At 55.2% G+C, this 22,135-nt stretch overlaps 1 protein-coding gene across 2 annotated transcripts; it reads right to left on the reverse strand.

Moving 5' to 3' along the window:
• Nucleotides 1-5,816: 5,816 nt before the first annotated feature.
• On the reverse strand, nt 5,817-20,500 carry Wnt11 (Wnt family member 11). 2 transcript variants are annotated; one of them, XM_059253073.1, is made up of 5 exons: nt 20,372-20,500; nt 13,735-13,970; nt 12,061-12,338; nt 9,150-9,442; nt 5,817-6,470 (listed from the first exon to the last, which is right to left on the reverse strand). In XM_059253073.1, exons 1-5 carry the CDS (start codon nt 20,452-20,454, stop codon nt 6,296-6,298), a joined length of 1,065 nt encoding a protein of 354 aa, XP_059109056.1. In that variant the 5' UTR covers nt 20,455-20,500; the 3' UTR covers nt 5,817-6,295. The 2 variants fall into 2 exon arrangements, with proteins under 2 accessions (XP_059109056.1, XP_059109063.1); XM_059253080.1 differs by lacking the exons at nt 13,735-13,970; nt 20,372-20,500 and having other exon boundaries at nt 12,225-12,314.
• Between the last annotated feature and the right edge of the window lie 1,635 nt (nt 20,501-22,135).

The raw sequence follows: 22,135 nt of genomic DNA on the forward strand, positions 1-22,135 counted from the left end.
GAGAGGAGATGCTCATAGAGACGAGGCAACCTGGGAGTGGAGGAGCTCAAGACTCATCATGGGTAGGGCAGAGACTTGGTCTCAATCCAGTCAGTGAGCGTCAGCTGTCACAAAGAGCAGGGCCACTCCACCGGGCCTCCATGGAATCCCACAGCACTGCAGTATCCGTGAACCTGAAGGCCCCGAGTCTGTCGCCCGAAGAGACCTTGTCTCCTATCTCTTTCACTCACTGTCCCAGTATTCCCTGTCCATGCCTGCTCCTTGTCCTTCCAGCCACAGTGACGTGGGCCTTGTTGGGGCAGCCATGCTGATATCCTCCTAGGAAGATTCTAGGGTTAATGGAATTGGGGTCTGCGTGAGGTGGCTGCCTGCCGTGGGCCAGATGGGTTGGCTGGCACTGGAGTGAGGAGAGGGCTTGGGACTGGAGGTGTGAGAGTAGGGGAGAGAGGCTGGCACAGGACCATCTGCGTGCCTCTGGTGGAGAAAGGCAAAGGGAACTGTTTGGGGTTATCCAAATCATACACCAGCTAGAATCGGCATCCTTGTGTCCTGGACTGTTTCCAAGAAGAGGCCCAGAGTCAAGGAAACCCCCCTAACTGTGGATCTAGAGCTGGAAGGAACCTTCAAATTCAGACTCTGCTGGCTGCGGCCCTGTGCCTCCCAGCCTGCCTCCTGCGCTTCAGTCCCCTTGAGCCCAGCACACTTTCATGGCGGCAGAAGCAGTGGGGACATAAAATAAACATTTGGGGTTTAATGTCACCTGTGCCCTGCCCAGGAGCACTGAGCACAGGCCCCTCTCCAGGTCTCATATTCACTTATCAGCTTTGTGGCTGTGGGCAAGTCTTTCTCCTGCTCCTCTTCCCTCAGACACCCCCAACCTTGGCCCTGAGGCCTATGCAGGTGAGGCAGTAGAGACCCAGGGACTGATAAGGAGAATGTCCTCAGCAGCCACCAGCCTGGGGAGCAGATAATGGATTTATTCATGCGAGCAAGGGGACTTTGTTGTTGTTTTCGAGACAAGGTTTCTCTATGTAATTTTTGGTCCCTGTCCTGGATCTCGCTCTGTAGACCAGGCTGGCCTCGAACTCACAGAGATCCACCTGGCTCTGCCTTCCGAGTGCTGGATTTAAAGGCGTGCGCCACCACCGCCCGGCCAGAGGGACCTGTTAAAAGTATGACTGCTCAAGTACTCTGCCTGCAGCCAGCCATCTCTGCAGGTTGGTGGTGGCCTGGTGGACAGGCAGGGGACAGCCCAGTAGTAGTTCACTTGAGGAAGGCCTGGCAGGAAAGCCACAGACATCGCAACTGCTCAGTCCTGGATTGTTCTCTCTCCCTCCCGGATGACACCAAACCCCGCTCAGCAGAGGCTACTCTCACCCCTCGGGAGCCCACACGGAAGGCGAGAACAGGCTTAGACGTTGGAGCCAGACAGCCGGGTGTTCGAGTCCTGGCTTTGCCACTGCTATGCCATGACCTTAAACCACATTTTTTTTCTTTTATGAGCCTGCTTCCTCGTTAATAAAACGGAGATGGTGGGCTCCGTGCCACGGAATCGTTATGGTAGCTGAAGACAATGGCTGCAGAAACCCAGAGAGGCCAGAGGTTGCCTGGAGTCACACACCACAAGAGAGTAAGCAAGATGCCGGGCGATGCCAGAGCTCTTTGTACACCGTCTGGCCTCTCTTGGGTCTGGACTCCTGTCTGAGGCCTGGTCTGTGTCCCCTGGGCTGTGGCAGAACGCAGCAGAGATGTTTGGGGCTGGGCTGGGCCCCACATGGTGTGGTTCCTCTGGCCTGAGCTACCTCTCCACAGGGCCTTATCTGTCCATTCTCTCCTTTCCCACAAACTAATCTTTCTCTCTCTTGGAAAGTTCCTGTTTCCTCCCCGCCGCCGCCTTGTCTCTCCCAGGCCCGTCTCCGGAGACTCTAGCCAGCCTCCCACACAGGTCTAAGCTGTTCAGCACAGGGGGCTCAGAGGTAGGATGGCCACTCTTGACTCAGGATGGTACAGACGGGCAACCTGCCGTGCCCAAAGTTCTGATGCCAAGTCCTCTGAGCCATCCAGTGCGTGATGGAAGGTTTTACTCCGAATCTCGCAGGTACAGAGCTCTAAATCTCTGGACACAGTAAATGCCAGGGCTGCTGGAGTTCCCCAGGAGCCTGTGACTCACAATGACTGAAGCCCTGCCCCCTGCTGAGTAGATCCAGCAGGCTTCTACCCTGAAGCCTGGAGTAAGCAGACCTCCAGGGTCCAGGGATCCCCCTCCTGCTTGGTTGCCCAGCTCCTAGCCAGCCAGAAGGTCCAGGACTTCATCACAGGTCTAGACACTAGTCAATGACAGGCCCACAGGCCCACTGAGTCAGGGGCCAGCCTGCTCGCCTGCTCTGAGTTACGAAGTCTCCCTCCCATGCAGAGCAATAGGGACATGAGCCCCACTGTTGAGAGCTGGTCATGATGTGGGGCAAGTCACCTGTCCTTTGGGAACCCCAGTTTCCACCTGTCAGGTGGTGACATCATCTGTGGGGAGGCTGCGGAGAAGATGACTTGGGCTAAGGTGGACTGGGACACAGAAGGGACAGAGTAAACAGTCCTGATTATAAGAATACGGCTACTTTTCACCACGTGGCCTGCTTTCCCTTTTTCCTTGTCCTAAGTAAGGTTCAAAAGACAGCCCCACATTCGACACTTCTGAGGCGTGTTTTATACTCAGCTCCATTGGGTTCATGAGCTAGTCTCAGCCCAGGAAGACTCAGAGAGCTTGGGATGGGGGCAGATTGGGACACAGTACAGGCTTGGACACACCCTAGCTCAGCAGGACACACCCTAGCTCCCCAGAGGGAGCCCAGAGACTGTAGGAACCTGGGAGAGACCCACCCAGGCTGAAGGTTGTCAAGGAAGGCTCACTGGAGAAGGAGCTGTCTCCCTGGGCCATGGAGGAGAGCTCTGACGGACGCGGGGAGGGGGATAAGATAGTTGTTTGAAAGGTTCAAGGGTGGTGAGGAGCCAGAGGAGGGAAGCATGTGGAGACACACAACAGGGGATTCTAAGAGTGACAATTCTGGGCCTCTGGGAGAATGATGGCCAAGCCCGGCATCTAAGCAGACAGACTTCATGGCCAGAGCTGAGGGGCGCTGAGCTATAGGGACTATGGCAGGAGGGTGGGCTGTGTCTGGGGTTGGGCTGTGTCTGGGGGTGGGCTGTGGCTGGGGGTGGGCTATGTCTGGGGGTGGGCTATGTCTGGGGGTGGGCTGTGTCTGGGAGTGGGCTGTGTCTGGGGGTGGGCTATGGCAGGAGGGTGGGCTATGTCTGGGGGTGGGCTGTGGCTGGAGGTGGACTGTTTTGTGGGGTTGGCTGTGTCTGGGGGTGGGCTATGTCTGGGGGTGGGCTATGGCAGGAGGGTGGGCTGTGGCTGGGGGTGGGCTGTGGCTGGAGGTGGGCTGTTTTGTGGGGTGGGCTGTGTCTGGGGGTGGGCTGTGTCTAGGGTTGGGCTGTGTCTGGGGGTGGGCTGTGTCTGGGGGTGGGCTGTGTCTGGGGGTGGGCTCAAGTGCTGGACCAAGCAATTGAAGGCTGGTTCTGTGGGCCCCATGGACAAGGAGGGAACACACTTCAGAGTCAACTAAAGTAGCTGGGCGGTGGTGGCAGAGGCAGAGGCAGGCGGGTCTCTAAGTTCAAGGTCAGCCTGATCTACAGAGTGAGTTCCAGGACAGCCAGGGCTACACAGAGAAACCCTGTCTCGAAAAACCAAAATTAATAAATAATTAATAAATAAATAAACAAACAACAAAACAAACAAATAAATAAATAGAAAAGAGACAACCAAAGCAGAATACAGACTGGACACCCTGGAAGGGTACCACTCTAACCTCAGCTCCTTCGGCAGTGGCCATAAGATGGCCCTTCCCATCTGGGCCTTCTTCATCTAGAAAACAGTCTCAAAGGAGAACAAACTTATCTGGAGGTTCTTTCCAGCTCCTGATTCGGTGACTGCCACCCCCATGTCCCCCCAACAAGCCTGCAGGCCGAGCTTGGATAGCTACAAAACCCTGCTCTCTCCCACCCTATGACCTGACCGGTCTCTGGCAAATCCTCCATTCTGTCCTCCGTGCCCCACCAGGAGTCCCTGTTCCTCTCCATAAAACCCTGCCCAGGCTCTGAGGCCTTGCTCAGCAGGGCTTCTGTGTCAGTTTCCAGCTGGCTTTGAGGGAGCCCATCCCTTAGCTGCTAAGTGTGGGAGCCACAGACAGAAACTGTTTGGAACATTCTTTTGTATCCTTGGTCTTGGGTGGACCACCCCCACAAGCAGCACAAGACGGAGGTGCTTAACAACTGATTCTGTCTTGAGGGGCTGGGAAGTGGAAGCTTCCATGGGCCAGGCCGGCTCTCCCGCGTCACCCATTTTCAAAAACTAACCTTACTTCCTGCAGCTTGCTGTTGAATTGGGTGAGTTCATGAGACCTAGGGAAGTTTGCTGGCTGGCTGCTACTCCAGATGCAAAGCTGTCACTGTGAAGAACACGGATGATGGCACCTCTCAGGTTGCCCTTACGACCATCCCCGAGAAGTGACAATTGCCAGGTCAAAGATCAAGTCCTTTGTGGGAGTTTATAACTACAATCACCTCATGCCCACAAGGTCTTCTGTGGATATCTCGGACAAAAGTGTTGTCAACAAGGATGTCTTTAGAGACCCAGCTCTGAAACCCAAGGCCAGGGGGGAGGCCAAGGTCAACTTTGAAGAGCCACATAAGACAAGCAAGAACAAGTGGTCCTTCTAGAAGCTTCAGTTTTAGGTGCATTTTTGTTTCCATTGTTAATATTTTTTAAAAAGAAAGGAAGTTAAGCTCAGTGGGGGACGGCCATGCCCACCTCCCAGCTCTTCCCTCCTCCTTAGCTCTCCCTCCCTCTCCCCTTCACCCTTTCAATCTCCACCTCCAATCTGTAGACAGACATCACAGGCCCAGGTCCTCTTGGCTTTGCCAGCCCACCCACTTGACTATAATGAAAAAGGTGACTGTAGCCAGGCCTCCAACAGAACCCCAGACCCTGATGTCTGCTCATTTCCACATGGAGTCCAACCTGCACCTCCATCTACATCCGGGTCCAAATCTAATCCCCACCCTCTCCCCGACCCCGTCTTACAGCTGGCTCTCCATCCTTCCCCACACGTGCACCAAATCCAAACGGTTCTGCCTGGCCCTCCTGGACCCACACCCAAAAGGGGAAGAGAAGAGGCCCTGCTGGTCCCTGCATCTTAGCACATCCTCTGCCACAAGCCTGGTCCAGGCTTGAGCTGTGAGCCTGGGTCTTTCCCAGCTTCCAACCTTAGGCATCGTCAGCCCAGCTCCACAGATAGCATAACAGTATGGGCCAGTCCCACCATCTGGGGTCCCACCGAAAACCCACCACGGCCACCTCCCTAAGGTCTCAGCTTCCTGGGGTAGCTTTTCCTCGCAGCCAGCTTAATGGGTCTGAAAGCACGCCAACGGCTGTGCTGTGGTAGTAAGAATGTCCCTGAGGAATAAACATACTGCCAAGTGGGTTTATGTTTCAAGACGTCTGTCCTCACCCTTGACCAACAGATCACATACAGGGAAATGGTCCAAGACCAGGATGGGGGACTGGGTAGGGTTGGGACATCAATGGGAGGCCGCCTTGTCTAGAAACTGGAGAGTCTTCCTGCCAGACCAGGATCTGCTGGGTTCACTTGAGGAGGCTAGAGATTTGGGGGCAGGCTGGGGCTTGCTCAGCATTTATTTCACACAGTTGTTTAAAATATAATCATTATATATATATTTTATATATAATATATAAAGAGGAATTGAAGTGAGCCACCCCAAAGAAAAAGCTATATTTTATAAATATTTCTGTAGCTCCCACATCCCAAAGGAGGGGGGGAAGGAAAATAAAAATTTACAACCCAAGTTAGTGGTTCCATGTGGTGGGCACAGGGTCCCAAAGAACATTCTGGAAGGCTGGTCTTTCTGGCCTTGAAAGGTCAAAGACACCCAGTCTTACCCATCCCTGCCCTGGCTTCTTGGAGCAGCCTGGAAGGCAACATGTGGTCACTCGGGCCCCAGGCTGCCAGGTTATTTTTAATCCTATCGGTTTCCTTTGATCCCCCGGCCCTCCCAGGGCGACCAGGCCTCCTGTTCCTGGTGGCTTCCAAGTGGAGTCACAGCACAAGCCGCCTCCCACGCCTGGCATCCGAGATCTGCAGGGAAGTCCACCAGGGTCTCCAGGCCCTTCAGCGGGTCCTCTGGGGAGCAGCGCCCCTCCACAGGGGCGGCGCACACGGCCTCACTTGCAGACGTAGCGCTCCACTGTGCGCTCACACCTGCGGCAGGTGACGTAGCAACACCAATGGTACTTGCAATGGCACCTCTCCACCACTCGGTCCGTGTAGGGGTTGTAGCCACGCCCACAGCACATGAGGTCGCAGCTGTCACTGCCGTTGGAAGTCTTGTTGCACTGCCTGGGGGTGGGGACAAGGGGTCAGTGAGTGCCCATCACCGCCAGCACCTGCCTCTCCCTGCCAAGCAGCCTCACCACTGTGGCTGGCCCCGCCCCGCCATTGTGGCTGGCCCCGCCCTCCAAGAAGCGTGATGGATCTTAGGGGAAACTGAAGCTTTCCTCTCTAACTTCTCAGTGTTTACAACAAGCTGTGATGGAATTGCTGGGGCTATTTTATTTCCTGAGTTGTCTGGTTTCCTCCCCCCCCCCCCTTCTAAATCCCAGGAGAATCCTCAAATCAGTGTCTATTAATCCTGACTTCATATTTAATTTTTTAAAAAATGTGTGTATGTAGTATATGCATGCATGGTAATGGTCCATGTACACAAATTTGTGCATGCATTTATTTGGAGGCAGAGGTCCACATTGAATGTCTTACTTTCTTCCACTCTATCTATCTATCTATCTATCTATCTATCTATCTATCTATCTCTACCTATCTCTATCATTTATATCATCTATCTTTATATCTATCATCTATATTTATCATCATCTATATCTATCTATCTATCTATCTATATCTATCTATCTATCTATCTATCTATCTATCTATCTATCTATCTATTGAGAAGGAGTCTCTCACTGAACCCAAAGCTCAGGGATCCACTTGGTAAGACTGGCCAGTGAGTTCCAGGATACCTTCCTGTCCCTGCCTCCACCTCACTGTTAGGGTTATAGATTTATGCCATCACATGGGTGGTAGGGATCTGAACTCAGATCCTCATTTGGGGAAGCGGGAGTTCCAGACAGGGTTTCTCTAGGTAACAGCCCTGGCTGGCTGTCCTGGAACTCACTCTGTAGACCAGGCTGACCTCGAACTCACAGAGATCCCTCTGGCTCTGTTCCCGAGTGCTGGGATTAAAGACGTGTGCCACCACGCCCAGCTGATCCTCAAGCTTACAAAGCAGGTACTTTCCCAACTGAGCTACCTCCCCAGGCCCTGCCTTCATAATTAATCTTCAATTATTCTGCAATGGAGGTGAGTGTCATTTTTACAATTCAAAAGGCCAGGATAGATTCTGGAATACTAAAAACAGCCCAGGAGGCAAGGTGGGCTTGGGCACTTTGTCTACTGAGTGCAGACCTGCAGGTGTCCAAAGGAGCCGTAGTGACGCCTCTCCCCAGAGGCATTCCTGCACCCTTCTGTTTGTGAAGCAGATGCAATGCATGGCAGCAGTTGCTCACTGGAATCGGTGACAAGCAGAAGTTCTCTTTCTCAACAGTGGCACCAAGGCCATTGCTCACCTTCTTCCCCTAAGCTATGGCAGGAGGTGAGAAGCCAGGGAGGTCTCAGTGAAAGGCAATGCTCCCCTGCCGCCATTTCTCTACCTAGTAAAGAGGCAGCTACTCATGTGGATTGTCCTCTGGGCCAGGGCGAAAGAGGGACTGTGCCTGTGGGATACAGTTGAGGACCGAGCAGTAGGGAGCTTAGGAACAGGCAGGGTACTGACCCACAGCCTGTGGACAGAGTCGTACACTGATACAAGATGATCCTCTGCTCACTCCATGGTCTTCTAGGGCCCTGTGCCCAGCCCCTCTGTGTTCCAGAATCATCTCCCCTTCTCAGCTGCTCCTACTCACCCTGCCGCTTCAAAGCACTCATGTTCCTTCCTGTCTCCTTTGCCTGACCCACTCCGTCTCCACTCTGCCGACCCCCTCAATCTGGCCTCCAGATGGGAGCCTGGGCCTCTTCCTCACAGAGCCCTGGCCTGTGGGGACGGAGCCCCAAACCAGCCCTCCCCTCTCACAGGCAGGACCGTGGACTGCGGAGGAAGCAGATGCTGGCCGGGCACCAACTATGTGCCAGACACGTTCCCAGACACCCGCTCTCTGCTCTGTATTTCCCTAACCTTGTGAGCACCAGCTTTGTGGAATGCTATGAGGGGCTCCTTAATAAAAGTGTTCCCTGGCTGTGTTCCTCTGGGAAACTCCGTTTAATCAAATCCTTAGCCCAGGCTCCCTCAGGTCTTGGGGATGACCAGAGACCTTCCCAGGTGCGTCTGATCACAGAACTTTCTTCCCTGGGTTTTCATGAACCATCTTTGCGAATGCAGCTGTCTAGTTCCTTAACAGCCCCACCTGGCACACAGTAGGTCTGCAGGCAATCATTATCATGGGCTCTTTGTCTTCCCTATCTCCCTATCCAGAGCCAGGGCTGAGCCAGCTGTGGAGACCCCAGGCCCAACCCAAGTAGTCCCCATGGGAGGACTAGAGCCTGGGAGGGGGCGCTTATCAGGAGACAAAGGAGTGTCTTCTCTACAAAGCTCATTCGCTCTGCTTTGGGTACTTCCTCGGCTGCCTTAGGTTGGATGCCGCCTCTGCTTCTCCTTGTGCCTCAGTTCCTCCTTTGTCCAACGAGCAGGGTGGGCATTTATCCTTCACCTGGTCACATGACATTTACTGAGCTTCCGTTTCATGTCGGGCAGCCCTTTCCTCATCCCTGTCCTACAGTACTACCACTGTTATTTCCCATCTAGGGAGAAGGTGGGGCCGTGAGTTTCTATCCCCAGAGTTCCCTTAAGCTCCCTGGAACCTCCTCTCCACACTGGGCAAGGACTCTACTCTCCAAATGCCAGCTGAGTCACCACCGTGCCTGGCCCAGCCCTGAGTGCAGCATTTGTGTGGGTGGCATGGCACTCACCTGTCTTGGGTCCCATGGGATCCCACCTTCTCATTCTTCATACAGAAGTCAGGGGAGCTCTGTAGATACACTAGTTCTGAGTCCTTCACAGGCCGGATATCCAGGTCCTTGGGCACCAAGTGCTTGCGGGTACCCATAGGTCGGTGCACCACTTTCGTGGCTGACAGGTAGCGGGTCTTGAGGTCAGCAGCCACATCCCGGAGCTCTTGCAGCCCCTTCCAACAGGTGCGGATGGAGCAGGAGCCAGACACCCCATGGCACTTACACTTTGTTTCCAGGGAGGCACGGAGAGCCTGTGGACAGGCAGGGTGTCGGCAAGATGGCCAGAACCCCTCCCTGGCCTGTCAGGGCCCTGGCCCCCCACTCCACGCCTGGGTGTTCTTGGGGACTCATGTCCCACTGGATCCTCAAGGGAAGGAGCATTTGGCTCTAAAGCTAGGAGGGGCTGGGCATCATGCTTCCACTCCAGGGCAGCTAAGAGGGGCAGGCAGGAAGAGTGGCATTTGCAGGTGCCGCTTCTCAGAGACACACTCTGTACAAGCTCACTCTGTGCTCTAACACAACTGCCACAGCCCATCCGGGAGACCCACTCTTCCCCTGTCCTAAACAGGAAGGCTTCAAGATGCGAGTCTGACACCCAAGTTTGCAGTTAGAAATTGTAGGGCTGGGATTTGAACCTATGTCTGACAGTGATTCCAAAAGCTGTGACTTTCAATTACTCCATGCCTTCTCTCTCTCTCCCAAAAAACCAGGACTCACTAGAGGCTTGCCAGAAGAGCAGCAAGAAAAAGAAGAGCAAGAAAGAAGGCAGCTAGGGAGGGATGGGAGAGACAGGAAGGAGACAGGACGGCGGCTTGGGGGACACCTCCTTCTGGACCCACCCATGGCTGCCAGGTGACACTCTGTCACCACTGAAGGCCTCCGCTCTGAAGTTCGAAGCTGGCATGCTGCTGCTACCTGGTAGAGTGTTGCAAGGGTTAAATGTACTGTACCAAAGGGGTGTGTGAGTTATAACTGTTTAAATCAATATTGGCTCTGAACATGCAGTTTAAATCAGAGCCGTGGAGGAAACTGGAAACCCTTGGGCCAGGGCCTCAGGCAGGATCCAGACCTGGTCTGAGAAATGACTGTTCCCCACAGTCTTCCCTGGGCCTCAGTTTCCTGCTGGTGTCTGAGGGTCAGAGGTCAGACACCTTCTAAGGACCTTCCTATTCAGCTCTTCAAACCCCTCTTCTGCTCACATGACACTTCCCTCTCCCTTGTCTGGCAAGGGTCATGAGTCACCTGGACTCACACTCTGAATCAGCTGGTTGGGGAAACTGAGGCTAGGATTGGCTTGGCCTGGCCCCAATCCCCCAGTCAGTAAGTTGGCAGGAGCTAGGCAAAGTGTCCGGGATCGTCTTTATCATTGCGACAGGAAAAGTGGACCGAGGAAGCATACTAGACATAAAGTCTAGGACTTGCTGGAAACCTAGGAGGGGGAGGAAGAAGACACACAGGGCCACAGGCACCAGGGACAGAGCCCTGAAGCTCAGTTCCTTGAGTCAGGTCGGGGAAGGGGTGGACACTCATGAGCATGCACTAAGCTGCCTAACCTGGTGCCATTTAATCCTTGCGCAGCCCAGACTCCCGGGAACAGCATTCACTTTGTTCCCTCCCCACCCCACCCCCTGGCATTCACCTTTTGCAGGTGACTCCAAGAACAGACTGACGTGCCCTGAGATGAAAACCAAGGCTCCTTTTGCATGCACTGGAGTTCAGGGGAGTGCACCCCAGCTGGAGGCTGAGGTTGCCACAGAGCATCAGTGGGTAAAAGCTCTCTGGGATCCTACAATGGGCAAGCCCCAGGGCTGGGAGGCAGGAGCCTCTGGCTAGGCTCTGAAATAGACCCAGAGTGGGGTTTGGCCTCAGTTTCCCCAGACTGTCCAAGGATGGCCTGGGCATTCAGGAGTCCTGACATGAGAGACACCGGTGCCGGGTAGAGCCGTGTGTGGGTTCCACAGGCTCAGCTTCCTCAGGCCATGTGGTGTTCCTGGCTGAGCTACCCAGAGCTAAATCGTGTGAGAGATTCCTTCTGTCGCACCGCACACTCTTCCTGGGGCCTTGTCCCTATCAGTGGGAAAGGGACAACAGAACCTTCTGGGAGTTGTTCTGGGGTCCCAGGAGGGAAAGAATAAAGCATGGAGCACCTGTTCACACTGGAATTGGTGCAAGCACATGTTCACACCAAGATTGGTGCAAGACCTTTCAGAAGTAAAGGGGATTGCTATGGAGCCTGAGTTGGATCCCTAGAACCCAGTAGAAGAGAACCAACTCCCCCAAGTCTTACTCTCACCTAACACACACACACACACACACACACACACACACACACACACACACACGTAAAAGTTCAATTCAGTTCACTCACTGCCACACTCACCCAGCCTTTTGGGTAGTAAATGAGAAACAGAGAGACATTGGTAGCTGATGCTAGGGAGCCATGCTCTCTAGCAGCGTGGATCCCCCACCCCATGACTAAGAGTTGGCGTGATGTAAAGCCTGGGGCCCAGCCCCCTTCCCTGTCCTGAAGGAAGGCTGGGGAACTTGCAGGAGTTCCCACCCTGTCACCACTTTATAGATGGGAAGGAACAGGGCCAGAGAGGAGGTGGGTCGCCACTCAGGAAGTTCGGGGCCGGAGAAGGGCAGAACTCAGAGCCCTGGGCTCTTAGCTCATTGTTCCCTCTGCCTGGAGCACCTGAATCTTGGGGACTCCCTAGAGGAGAAGGGGCAGGTGATCCCAAGCTCTAGAGAGGAAAGAGCAGCAGGGGCCCAGCCCATCCCCTCTCCCACCCCCTCATGGGGCCCACCATGGGCCCTTCTCCAGCCAGCGGCCCAGGCACACCCTCTGGGGCAGGTGGGGGGTGGTTACCTGTCTCCCCACTTCACTGTTGTGTAGACGCATCAGTTTATTGGCTTGGGATCCTGTTTTTTTCACCTTCATAGGAGCATCGGAAAACTTGGCCCCCATGAGGAGCCCGTAGTTGAGGTTGTCCGCACATCCTCCCCAGCGGTTCCCGGGCCCGGGTGGCTCACCTGGGACAGGGCCGCAGGAGCAGCCGGGCAGGTCGCCAGAGGTGCAGGCCCGGGCGATGGTGTGGCTGATGGTGGCGGCCGACAGGGCATACACGAAGGCTGACTCCCGGGTACCTGTGGGAGAGGTGAGGGTCAGCGGGCTGGAGGTCAGGAGGAGGTCAGCCCCAGGCCCGAGGCCAAGGCTGAGGTGTTTTCCTCCATCCATCTCAGCACAGGGACCCAGCTGTCACCAGGGCAGTGCAGGAGAAAGACTGCAAGGCTTAGAGCCTGTCACTCCCAGCCCACAGTGTACCCTGATGCCCTTCACCAAGAGTCAGGGGGTGCTTTACATAAGCAAAGACCTCAGCCCCCTGAGTCCTTGTAGGAACTCAGGAGTAAGCCAGTTTAGAAACCTGGTCTTTGCACATAGAATCTCACTACTAAGCTGAGGCCATACTGGTTATGTGTTCTTAGAGCAGGAGGGAATTGGGGATACACAGACACAGACAGAGGAGAGCACCATCTGACACGGGCTGTAGGTCGGGGTACTGCAGAATACCCACAGCCACCAGGAGCTTCTGTGGACCCAGGGGGAGGGCATGGCCCGCTGACAACTCACGCCCAGACTTGCAGCTTCTGGAACAATGAGACAACATGCAGCCCCGGCTGCCTGGGACCTATCTTACTGCCACCGCCTCTCTCGTACTGGGATTACAGTCCGGCCACCACTCACGACTGGTAGACAGTGCATTTCCATGTGTGGAGCCAGCCAGTATGCAGGACAAGGATACTGTGATGGAGCCCCGGGAAACGGGCACAGAGCCAGTGAGCTCCCACCCCGTTCCAGGCCGTCCTGGCCCCACATCTGAACCCTGACCCTGCCACTTCTACAGAGCTCAGTTTCCTTGACTGCAGAGCGCGCCTGGGAAGGCCTGCCTGGCGTTCAGACATCTCAGCAAGGAGCGGGAGGTGCCATCGCTGAAACCCAGCGATGCTTGACAGAGCGCACATGTGGGGGACATTAGCCTGTGTGGCCTCAGGTTCCCACACCACCTCCAGGAAGCCTGCTTCAAAGCAATCTGCTGCCCCGACTACTCTGGGCACCGAAGCAGTTCCTGCCGACCAGGTTTGCCTAGGTCCACCGGCCTGCTCAGGGGTGGGCTACACACCAGTCTCATTATATTGATGGGGCTTTTAGCACAGCAAGGAGCCACCTTGGTGCCCTCTGTGGCCATATCCTTCCTTCATCCGTGCATTGTAGCACATGTGTGTCCTGAAGTGTTATTCGGGCCAATGTATGGGCTGATATATTCACTCACTAATATTTATTCATTCCCCAGATCGTGCCTGAAACCCATATCTATGAATGACTCATCCGCTCAAGCGTCCACCCAGCCATGGCTTATCCATCTGTGTAACCATCCATCTATTCACTCATCCGTCCACCCATGAATCCACGCACCTATCCAAACACACAGAGCTTCCGCCTGGATCCTCCCACCAGGGCAGTGCAGCGCCCCACAGCCCCTACCTCTTTCCAGGTCAAGCAGGTAGTTGGGGGCGAGGTCGATGGAGGAGCAGTTCCAGCGCATGTCCGCGAAGGCCCTGCGGCAGGCCTTCATGGCCTCCCGTGCTGCGTACACGATGGTGCGCATGAGCTCCAGGTTGCTACGGCAGAGCTGCACCTGCGCAGACACCAGGCCCTCCAGCTGTTTGCAGTGTTGCGTCTGGTTGAGTGCCAGGGCTGCTGGCGTCTTGGACAGTGCCCTGCATACCCCGAAAACCACCAAACGGAAGAAAGACAGGGTGTAAGGGGGCATTTGATCCGCAGGCCAGCCCTCCCCTCGACAGACTCCAAGTCACTGTTGCAAGGAGCCAGGAAATCGCAAGGCAAAGAAGAGCCACGTGGCAGAGCCATGGCTCGCCTGCCCTAGCCCACCCACCTGCGACCTGGGGTGTGACACTGTCTCTCTCTGGGTCTTCTGCCCTAATTCTAACACAAAATCGCATCCTTTTTCCTGCCTGAACTGTGTAATTGTCTTAGGGATAAACGCATTTACAGTCTGCAAAGCACTGCCAGCCACTGCCTCAGTCCTCCTGGCCGTGAATTACCACTGTTCCTCCCCTTCATTCAGCACTGGAAGCTAGGTGCCAGAACCAGGGCTAACTGCTGGAGTCTCATAATGACTGCACGTGCTATTAATTAAGCCATTACGCTATTGCACACCATGAGTTAGGAACTTTACACCATTACTGCATTTAATTCTACAACCATTTTATCACCATTGTAAAGTCCACACCTATGCAAAGGATTGCTACTCAGCAGTTCAAGGACACTGAACTTCATGGCGATCCAGACTCTAGAAAATTCAATATCTAATCCAGATATTCAATGATCCCTGGTGCCTTCTGGTTTTTAGGGTTTTAAAGTTGTACACGGCACATCCCTGGATGGGATCTGGTGATACTGGGACTTTCCTACCACCATGCCTTTGCCCAAGACTGCTCTGATGCCAGGAATGCCTTTTTTTTTCCTTCTTGTACCCAAGTGAATAAAAGAACTTCTACGCATTGAAGAAATACTGAATAGGCACCAAGACTTCCCAGCCTCTTTTGGCTATGAACATGGCATAGACCCTTTCCTCCAGCACCTAGCCTAAGGGCTAGACAAGCCCATCAGCAATGAGGCACAAAGGCCCCAGACGGTCCAGCTCCTAGGTTGACCGAGGCAAAGGCACGAGCTTGAGACACTGCTGTGTGACTTGGACAAATTACCTAACCTCTCTGGGCCTCATGGCCCTCAGCTGCTGCAATGACCATTTCTACTTCAAAAGACAATGGGGGAGGGTCTTAAGTAAGACCATGTATTCACGTCAGGCACGATGACACATGCCTGTGACCCTAGACTTGGGAGCCTCAGCTCATTGCCAAGGGAATCTTAGATCGAAAGGATTGAAGAGAACCAGTTTCCCTCCTGTGCTGTGCCGACTAGAGTGTACTGTTCTTCCTCTTTGAACAACTGCAAAATCCTGGCAAAGGCCAAAGGAGGTAATTCTTGATAAGTTGGCTTTTTCCTGCCTCTGTCTGCCACACTCCACCCACCATACAACCCCACCCTTACCCCCACCCCATACAGAAACAGAATACAGACCCAGGAAGTAGACCCCTGAGGGCAGAGGGCCTGGCCTGACATTTGTGGTTAGGATGCCTTACCTAGCCTAAGAGCAAAGATGAGTGTCCTTTCCTGCGGCCCTGGCCCACACCAGCCCAAACCACAGAGAGGGAACATGCAGGGTGCGTCTCTCCGATGGCTTCCTGGCCATTTGGCTTGGTGGCATCACCTGTGAAGCCTGCCTGTGTGGGCTCAGACTGTGGAGGCAAATGGTCCCTGTGTGGATCCTCCTCTCCTCAGCACAGCACAGCAGCCCTCCCACAGCCCAGGAGTCCAGCCAACACGGCCAGCAGAGCTTGCCTGCCTCCTTGCAAGCTGTCCGTGCCTGGGTGGGTAGGACCACCACTCCATTCTTCCTGCTCACTTCCTGTGTCTTACGTTCTCTATGGCTAAAGTGGAAGGTTTCCACGGGCCAGAGGCACACAGCCCATGCAAGCAGCACGGCTGTCTTCTTGGCTTTACCCTAGGCATCTGCTCACCTAAAAGTAGGGTGCTAGCCAAGAAGTGGGGTGCTGATGGAGCCCTTCCTGCTGAGCAGTACAGGCAGCTCCTGAGGGCTGTAGCTACTCTCGGGCACAGTGCCCAGTGTTCCCCAGTACCTGGGGCTCACTGGTGGAGGAATCTGGGGGACTCTGCTTCCCTGGCCCCCCTTCCCTCTGAAGTCCCCAGGCATTTGCCTACCCTGCCCCAGGCTAACAGGATCCTATCTAGGAGGGTACCTCCCAGAGAGCTACCTCAGCATGATACTTGAAGCTCTTCCCAGGCTCCTGGAAGTGGGGGCAGGCAGAGTGCAGCCAGACAGAGGGACATGGGCATCCATGGGACCCCCAGGAGCAGCTGGCACAGCAATACACCTACTGCTCCACCCCCACACATGGCAAGGGCTTCCCAGGCATCCGCTGATTAGCGGTAATGACCCGGGTAAGTGAGCCCCCTTGGGGAGGCAATCAGGACTAAGACAGAGGCGGGGGAGCCACCCTGGACAGCTCACAAGCGGGTCTGGTCCAGAATACCCCTAATTGGAAACATTTCAGTTTATCTGGAGTGGGGATGTGGGGGAGAGGACGCAGGAGAGGACAGGAGGGAACAGAGAGTTCACTGGGGAGTCCATGCCATGGGTTGGGGGGGACTTCTCTCATGCAGGAGTTGGGGGTTCTCCTGGTTCAAGCTACTGGGCTACTCATTAACCATCACATTAACCACGTGATCTGGGCAAGTCACTGCCAGTGACCAGCCTCAGTTTCCCAGTTTATAGTATTCAGTGTTCACAGTTCTGTGGGTGAGGGCATTTCCCAGTGTACAGCTGAGGAGTTCCTTCTGCTCCTCACCTAGCCATAATCTTCCATCCCCTAGGCACTGAACCCATCTCCACACCTGTTGGTCCTCCCACCCTAAGGCCCTGAGGGGCTCATTGCCTCCTCCCACCAAGGGGCTTCTTTCCTGGCTAGTCAGTCACTAAGGGGTCTTCCTGGGGTTGCCAGTAGCCCTGTGTCCAGGCAGTTCTGTGGTACCTGAGTCAGGTAAGGCCACCTCACAGAAAAGGCCTTCCTTATGGCCCTACCCTTTACAGCCTCGAGTGCCTTGGGCCAAGGCCTCTTGCTATCATTCTTCAGTCTGGCTCTCACAGTGCTAAGTGAAACCAAACCATTTGTTCAGGGTTACTTGGACAGAACTAGACTTCAAAGCCCTCAGAAGCACACCCAGAGGTGGCCTGGCAGTGGGTTGAGCCTGGCATCAAAAATTTCACTCGGAAAATTAGGAGACCCTGGTCATGGTACTGCCTAGACCTCAGAGGCCCCTGCCTGGCTCCATATCCACAGCATCATCCTTAAGGAGAGCTCTAATTGGTTGCCTTGCTCAGACACTTGCTAGCCAGAGTGGAAAGGCATTTCCATGAACTGCCAACCCAGTTGGAAGGTGAGCAGGACTTGCCCACTTCTGTGTGCAGCTAATCAGAGGCAGATCCCAGGTAGAAGCTAACCCTCCCAGACCCCCAGGCCAGGACTCCTTCTAGCCCAGGTCCGACCTGAGAAGCTGAGGTTACAGATGGGCTGAAGGCTTGCCCAAGGTCTGCCTGGCACAAGGTGACCACTCAAGCTGAGCCCAGATTCCGAGGCTGGCACTCTTTCTGCCCCACTTCACAGCAGCTGCCTTCCTTCCAGAGCCTCTTTAGACTCTTCCTAGAGAGGACCCGCCCTTGCTGAGTGGCAGGCTCTGTGCAGCCAGCTGCTCTAGGAGGACAACCTCCAAGGGCCCCCTAGCTGGCCCAGGGCCTTTCCTCTCCCCTTCTCCACCAGAGGGGGCAAAAGGCCCACACCTGCTCCCCGCCCCCACTTGACCCATCATGATTTCCCCCACCTCTGGCTTTGGAGGTAATGCTCTCAAGGCTCTCAGTGTATCTCTAGGCAAGTTAGTTCTGACCCTGCTCCCCGATCCCCCATCCCACCTGTTTAGGTCGTCTGTCCCAGAAGCCCACCAGGTGGGCACCTCAGGTCACTAAGCCACATCTGGTTTCAGTTCTTGTGTCAAATGTCCCTTTCATCTCCAGGTCACTTTTCCAAGCCCAAGCACATGGTCCCCAGGACTGCCCAGGACAGCTGGCCCTGATGAGTCCTCACCCCCACTGCACACTGCCCGGACACTTCCTTCTACCAATAGCCCGACTCAAAGCCCCGCTCTACTCCTCACTGGCTAGGAAACTGTTTAAGAACCTCCAAGGTCTTCCTTTCCTCCTCTGCTCAGAGAAACAATACACAGCACAGGTCGGGAGAGTGAAACCAACCATGTGTATGTTGAAAACAGCATGTAGCACACAGCAAGGCTGCATCTGTGTGCACAAGTGCCTATGCCCACCCCCGCTATTTCCCCGTGGGCAGGACATTGAATCCAGGGCCTCACAGGCGGTCTCCCCAACCCTTATTGCATTACTTTATTAAATTGTCAAAGTCTCACTCCATTGCTCAGGATGGCTTTGAACTCATCTGTAGCCCAGGTGAACTTGTGATCCCCCTGCCTCAGCCTCTTCAGTAGCAGAGATTACTGGCCTATGTCACCCAGCCTGGCTCTACTGTTCTTCAGCTCCACCTCTCCTCCCAAGTCCTTCTCTGTCTTCCAACCCCAGCAATAGTTGAACCATTATCAAGGTTTAGCCTCTTGAGTCCTCTGCTTGGTTCTGATCTCACAGTCACAGAGGACCAGCATGTGACAGGTCTTGTGGCAGTTACTTAGCCTCTCTGTACCTTAACTTCCTTATTGTGAACCAACAGTGATAAGATTGTCACCTCTCACAAGGAGTGTTAACTAATCAGACAGAGGCCTCCAGCTCTCAGAGCAGGAACAGGACACTGCCTGCAAGGCACCCTGGCTCCTGCTCCCTGCAAGAAGGGTCAGGGCATGCTCCTGCCTCCATACTTCTGTTCAAGCTCTTCCTCCTGGGACACCTGCTTCACATTCCACCGCTGCCCATCAAGTCGTCCCTGGGGGGGATGTCTTGAAGGCAGACACTGAGCTGTGCCCATTTGTGCTATGGCTTAGACTGCGGGGTGGAGCTAAGCTGGGTGTTGCTCTCAGCCAGCCACCTACCCCACCCAGCACGTGCCAGCTTGGGGCTGAGTGAGTCACACGCATCCCAGAATCTCAGTATTCCCTTATTGGACAGGTAAAGAGGGACAAGAGCAGTGTCCTCGGGACCCTTTATGAGCAAAATGAGTCACCCGAGTCTGGTTCTCAGCCGAGAAGGCCTCTCAGCAACTTCCTACTTTCCCTCACCTCCTGGTGTGTAAAACAGTGGTGGTGGAGGGGGTCCTCTCCCTGACTTGTGTCCTGCCTGGTGTAAGAATGGGCAAGAGTGCCTAGGAGTAGCAGGAGGAGGTCCCTCCCCCAGGGCAGACAGACCACCTTTCTTCTAAAGCAGAAGCACATGAAGATGGGAATTATTTAATCAATACCTCAGCACCAGAAAGGGTTGGATCAAGTGACCTCAAGACTGTTTTCCAGAGGTCCAGTGTGCTACCATCCTCTCCTGCAGCTAATCCATGGGCTCTCTTCAGTGGCTCTAATCTATCCCGTTTTATCTGCAGGCTCCCTACACGCGACCCAAGGAGAGACTCACATGTCCGTTCTGGACTCACCCACCCTGGCACTGTACTCTGAGAGTCTCCTACCTGCCTAACTCTTCTGCAGCTCAAAGTGGCAGGGCCGTGGAAAATCTCTGTAACCCACATGGGTGACCCAACCAGGCTTCCCTCCTCTGAGCCCCCCACCCCCGGGTCCCCACTGCCTAGAGCTCTTGGAAAGTTATTTACAGTTGGGGCTTATCTCTCCCAGCCCAGGGGCAGCTCCTTCAGGAAGGGGCTGCTTTCCCCCTCACCCCACTCCCTCCACACTGCCTCCAGCAGTCACCACAGGAGGAGCAGGCACTTCACGGGGAAACCAGGGCAGGGGATTTCCCCCAGCAACCATTTATCCCTACTGGACACCCTGCACGTGTGCTCACAGCCTCTGGCAGTTCAGGAGCTCTCTAGGGAGCTTCCTATCTGATCCCAGCGAGCTAGAACTAATTATCCTTCTGGCAGACCCACTACACGGAGGCCCCGGGAGGTAGTCCTAGAGTGACACTTCCCCCAAGGTCGCCCAGGTGGAGGGGGTCAAAACTGTCTTTGCAGACCGTCAGGAGGCTGACAGGCCAGGATCCTGAGCTGCCCCATGTGTCCTGCACTGAGCAGACCCTATGGGTTGTGCCCCTTGGAGAGAACGTTTCCGAAGTCCCTCTCTGGCCTTTGCCCAACCCTGGCCTGGATGAGAAAATCCCCTCACCCACTTCGCAAGCTCGCGGAGGGTAAGAACAACATTTCACAGAGGAGGTGGCCGAGGCTTTAAGAAGGACTGGTCCCCGACGCCCAAGCCAACTTGGCCTCGCAGATTTTGGTGCTCTCCCTCAACCTCTCCAGCCGCTCGCCCCCGTGGCCCCATGGAGTGAAAGCGGAGTCCTACTTACAGCCACTTGATGCCATAGCACACGCCGGTGTGGAGCGCCAGGGCGAAGAGCAGAGCCTCGCAGACCTGCGGCCGCGCCCTCATCGTCGCGCGCGCCGGGCGCTCCCGGGGGTCGCACCCTGCAGGAGCCGCGCCGAAGTCCGCCGCCTGCAGGCCACCGCCGCCGGTCCTGCGCGCACGCCGCCTGCAGTCGGGAAGAGCGGGGCGGCGGGTTAAGGCGGTGCGCGGGCTGGGAGGCGTTTTATTCAAATTACAAAGGAGGGGTCGGGCCCGGGAGGCCGAGCGAGGCAGGCGTCCGCTCCCGCCCCGTACCGCCCGAGACCCGCCGGCGTCAGGCTCGGATTAGGTGAGGACGGAGCACGGCCGAGGGCGTGTCACCCAGGCGATCAGGGCTGTACCTCCCAGCAAGGACTGGGTGCTGCAGAACGGAGGTGCTAGAGGAGACCCAGAAGAGAGCCTGGAGAGGACCGCAAGCCGCTTGTGGCGAACGAGACATCCGCCCGAGAGGCGCACGGACAAACCAAGGAAACGACCGCAGGGAGAGGAACGAGGGCCCTGGGCCGAGGCAGCTGGTCCGGGAAGGGATTTGGGCTCCAATTAGAATCCACGATATTGATTGCTAGTTATTGCAGCCTTGGTGATTCTGTGGTTCATCCCGAGTTTCTCTCTTACAAAGAAGTTTCCGTGTGGCCGCCTTTGCTCCACCCAGTCCTGTGATAGGTATTGTCACCCCCTCCATCTCTGACAAGGAAACTGGAGCCCAGAGATGGGAAACCGGCTTAGTGAGAGCCTGGTTGGTGCTGGGCTGTTCAGCTATCTCGTCTAACCTGTGCCTCGCAAGGTCGGGTCAGAAAGAAAACAGAAGACTTGCCTCCTCTGGGCACCTACTTTTCAGTATGGGAAAGGGAAATTGGAAAAATGCAATGGTGGCGGATGCTCTTTACACACTGAGGGTTCTGAAGTGCCACTTCAGACATCCCACGTCTGGGCTATGGTCCGGACTAGGCACCGCCAGAGCTCCTTAGCGGAGCAGGGAAGCTCCAGGCCTGCAAGGGATTGCTTCGGGCCGCCAGGCGGCGAGCTAGGGCCGCGGAGGAGCCGCTACCCCGCCCGCTTGCAGCCTGCGGAGCTGCTTTCTGAGGCTTGCCCACTCATCATTCTCACCTCATTAACTCCCTTCCCCGCTTCTCCCAAATTTACCAACACCTGGCGTTCGCCCCGAATATCCACAGCCCCCCTCTCCTCTGGAGAAGCAAAGACAAAGGGATTCCTTCCTGAGGGGTCTACAGAGTCTGAAGAAGGAGGTGCCAGACTTGGGGGAGGTGCTGGTGGGGAGGTCGCTGGAACAGGGAAAAGCGGTTCTCTTCTGGCTCTGGGAGCTTGGGCAAGCCCTCAACCACCCAGCCTTAGTTTTTCCTTTTATAAAAACAAAGGACTGGATTCTAGCGTTCTGATCTCCGCCTGATCTTCTCTCTGTATCCACTATTACGTACCTGTGTAGCCTGTGCATGTGTGTGTGCTCTGTACATGCACACACACACACACACACACACACACACACACACACACACTGGGATTTGAGACGTCATAGTTTTCTGGGGTCTTCTGGCAGAATCAAGAGGAATCCAAGTAGAAAACCTTGAATTACTCCCCCCACCTCCTCCACAGAATCCCCCAGGTCCGAAGTGCTTGGCACAAGCGAGTCCAGCCTGAGGTCTCAGCGGGATTTTTGGTGTAGTCCGACTCCTCCTCCCATCTCTTCTAT

Source organism: Peromyscus eremicus, chromosome 1 (genome assembly GCF_949786415.1).
Source record: "Peromyscus eremicus chromosome 1, PerEre_H2_v1, whole genome shotgun sequence".
Taxonomy (NCBI): domain Eukaryota; kingdom Metazoa; phylum Chordata; class Mammalia; order Rodentia; family Cricetidae; genus Peromyscus; species Peromyscus eremicus.

Bases quoted from the DNA above. Each gene is read 5' to 3' on its own strand.
- Wnt11 (XM_059253073.1), bottom strand. From the start codon at position 20,454: ATGAGGGCGCGGCCGCAGGTCTGCGAGGCTCTGCTCTTCGCCCTGGCG. The intron at 13,971-20,371 runs GTAAGTAGGACT...CGGGGTATGCAG, and splicing joins TGCTATGGCATCAAGTGGCT to GGCACTGTCCAAGACGCCAG. The intron at 12,339-13,734 runs GTAGGGGCTGTG...CCTCTCCCACAG, and splicing joins CCTGCTTGACCTGGAAAGAG to GTACCCGGGAGTCAGCCTTC.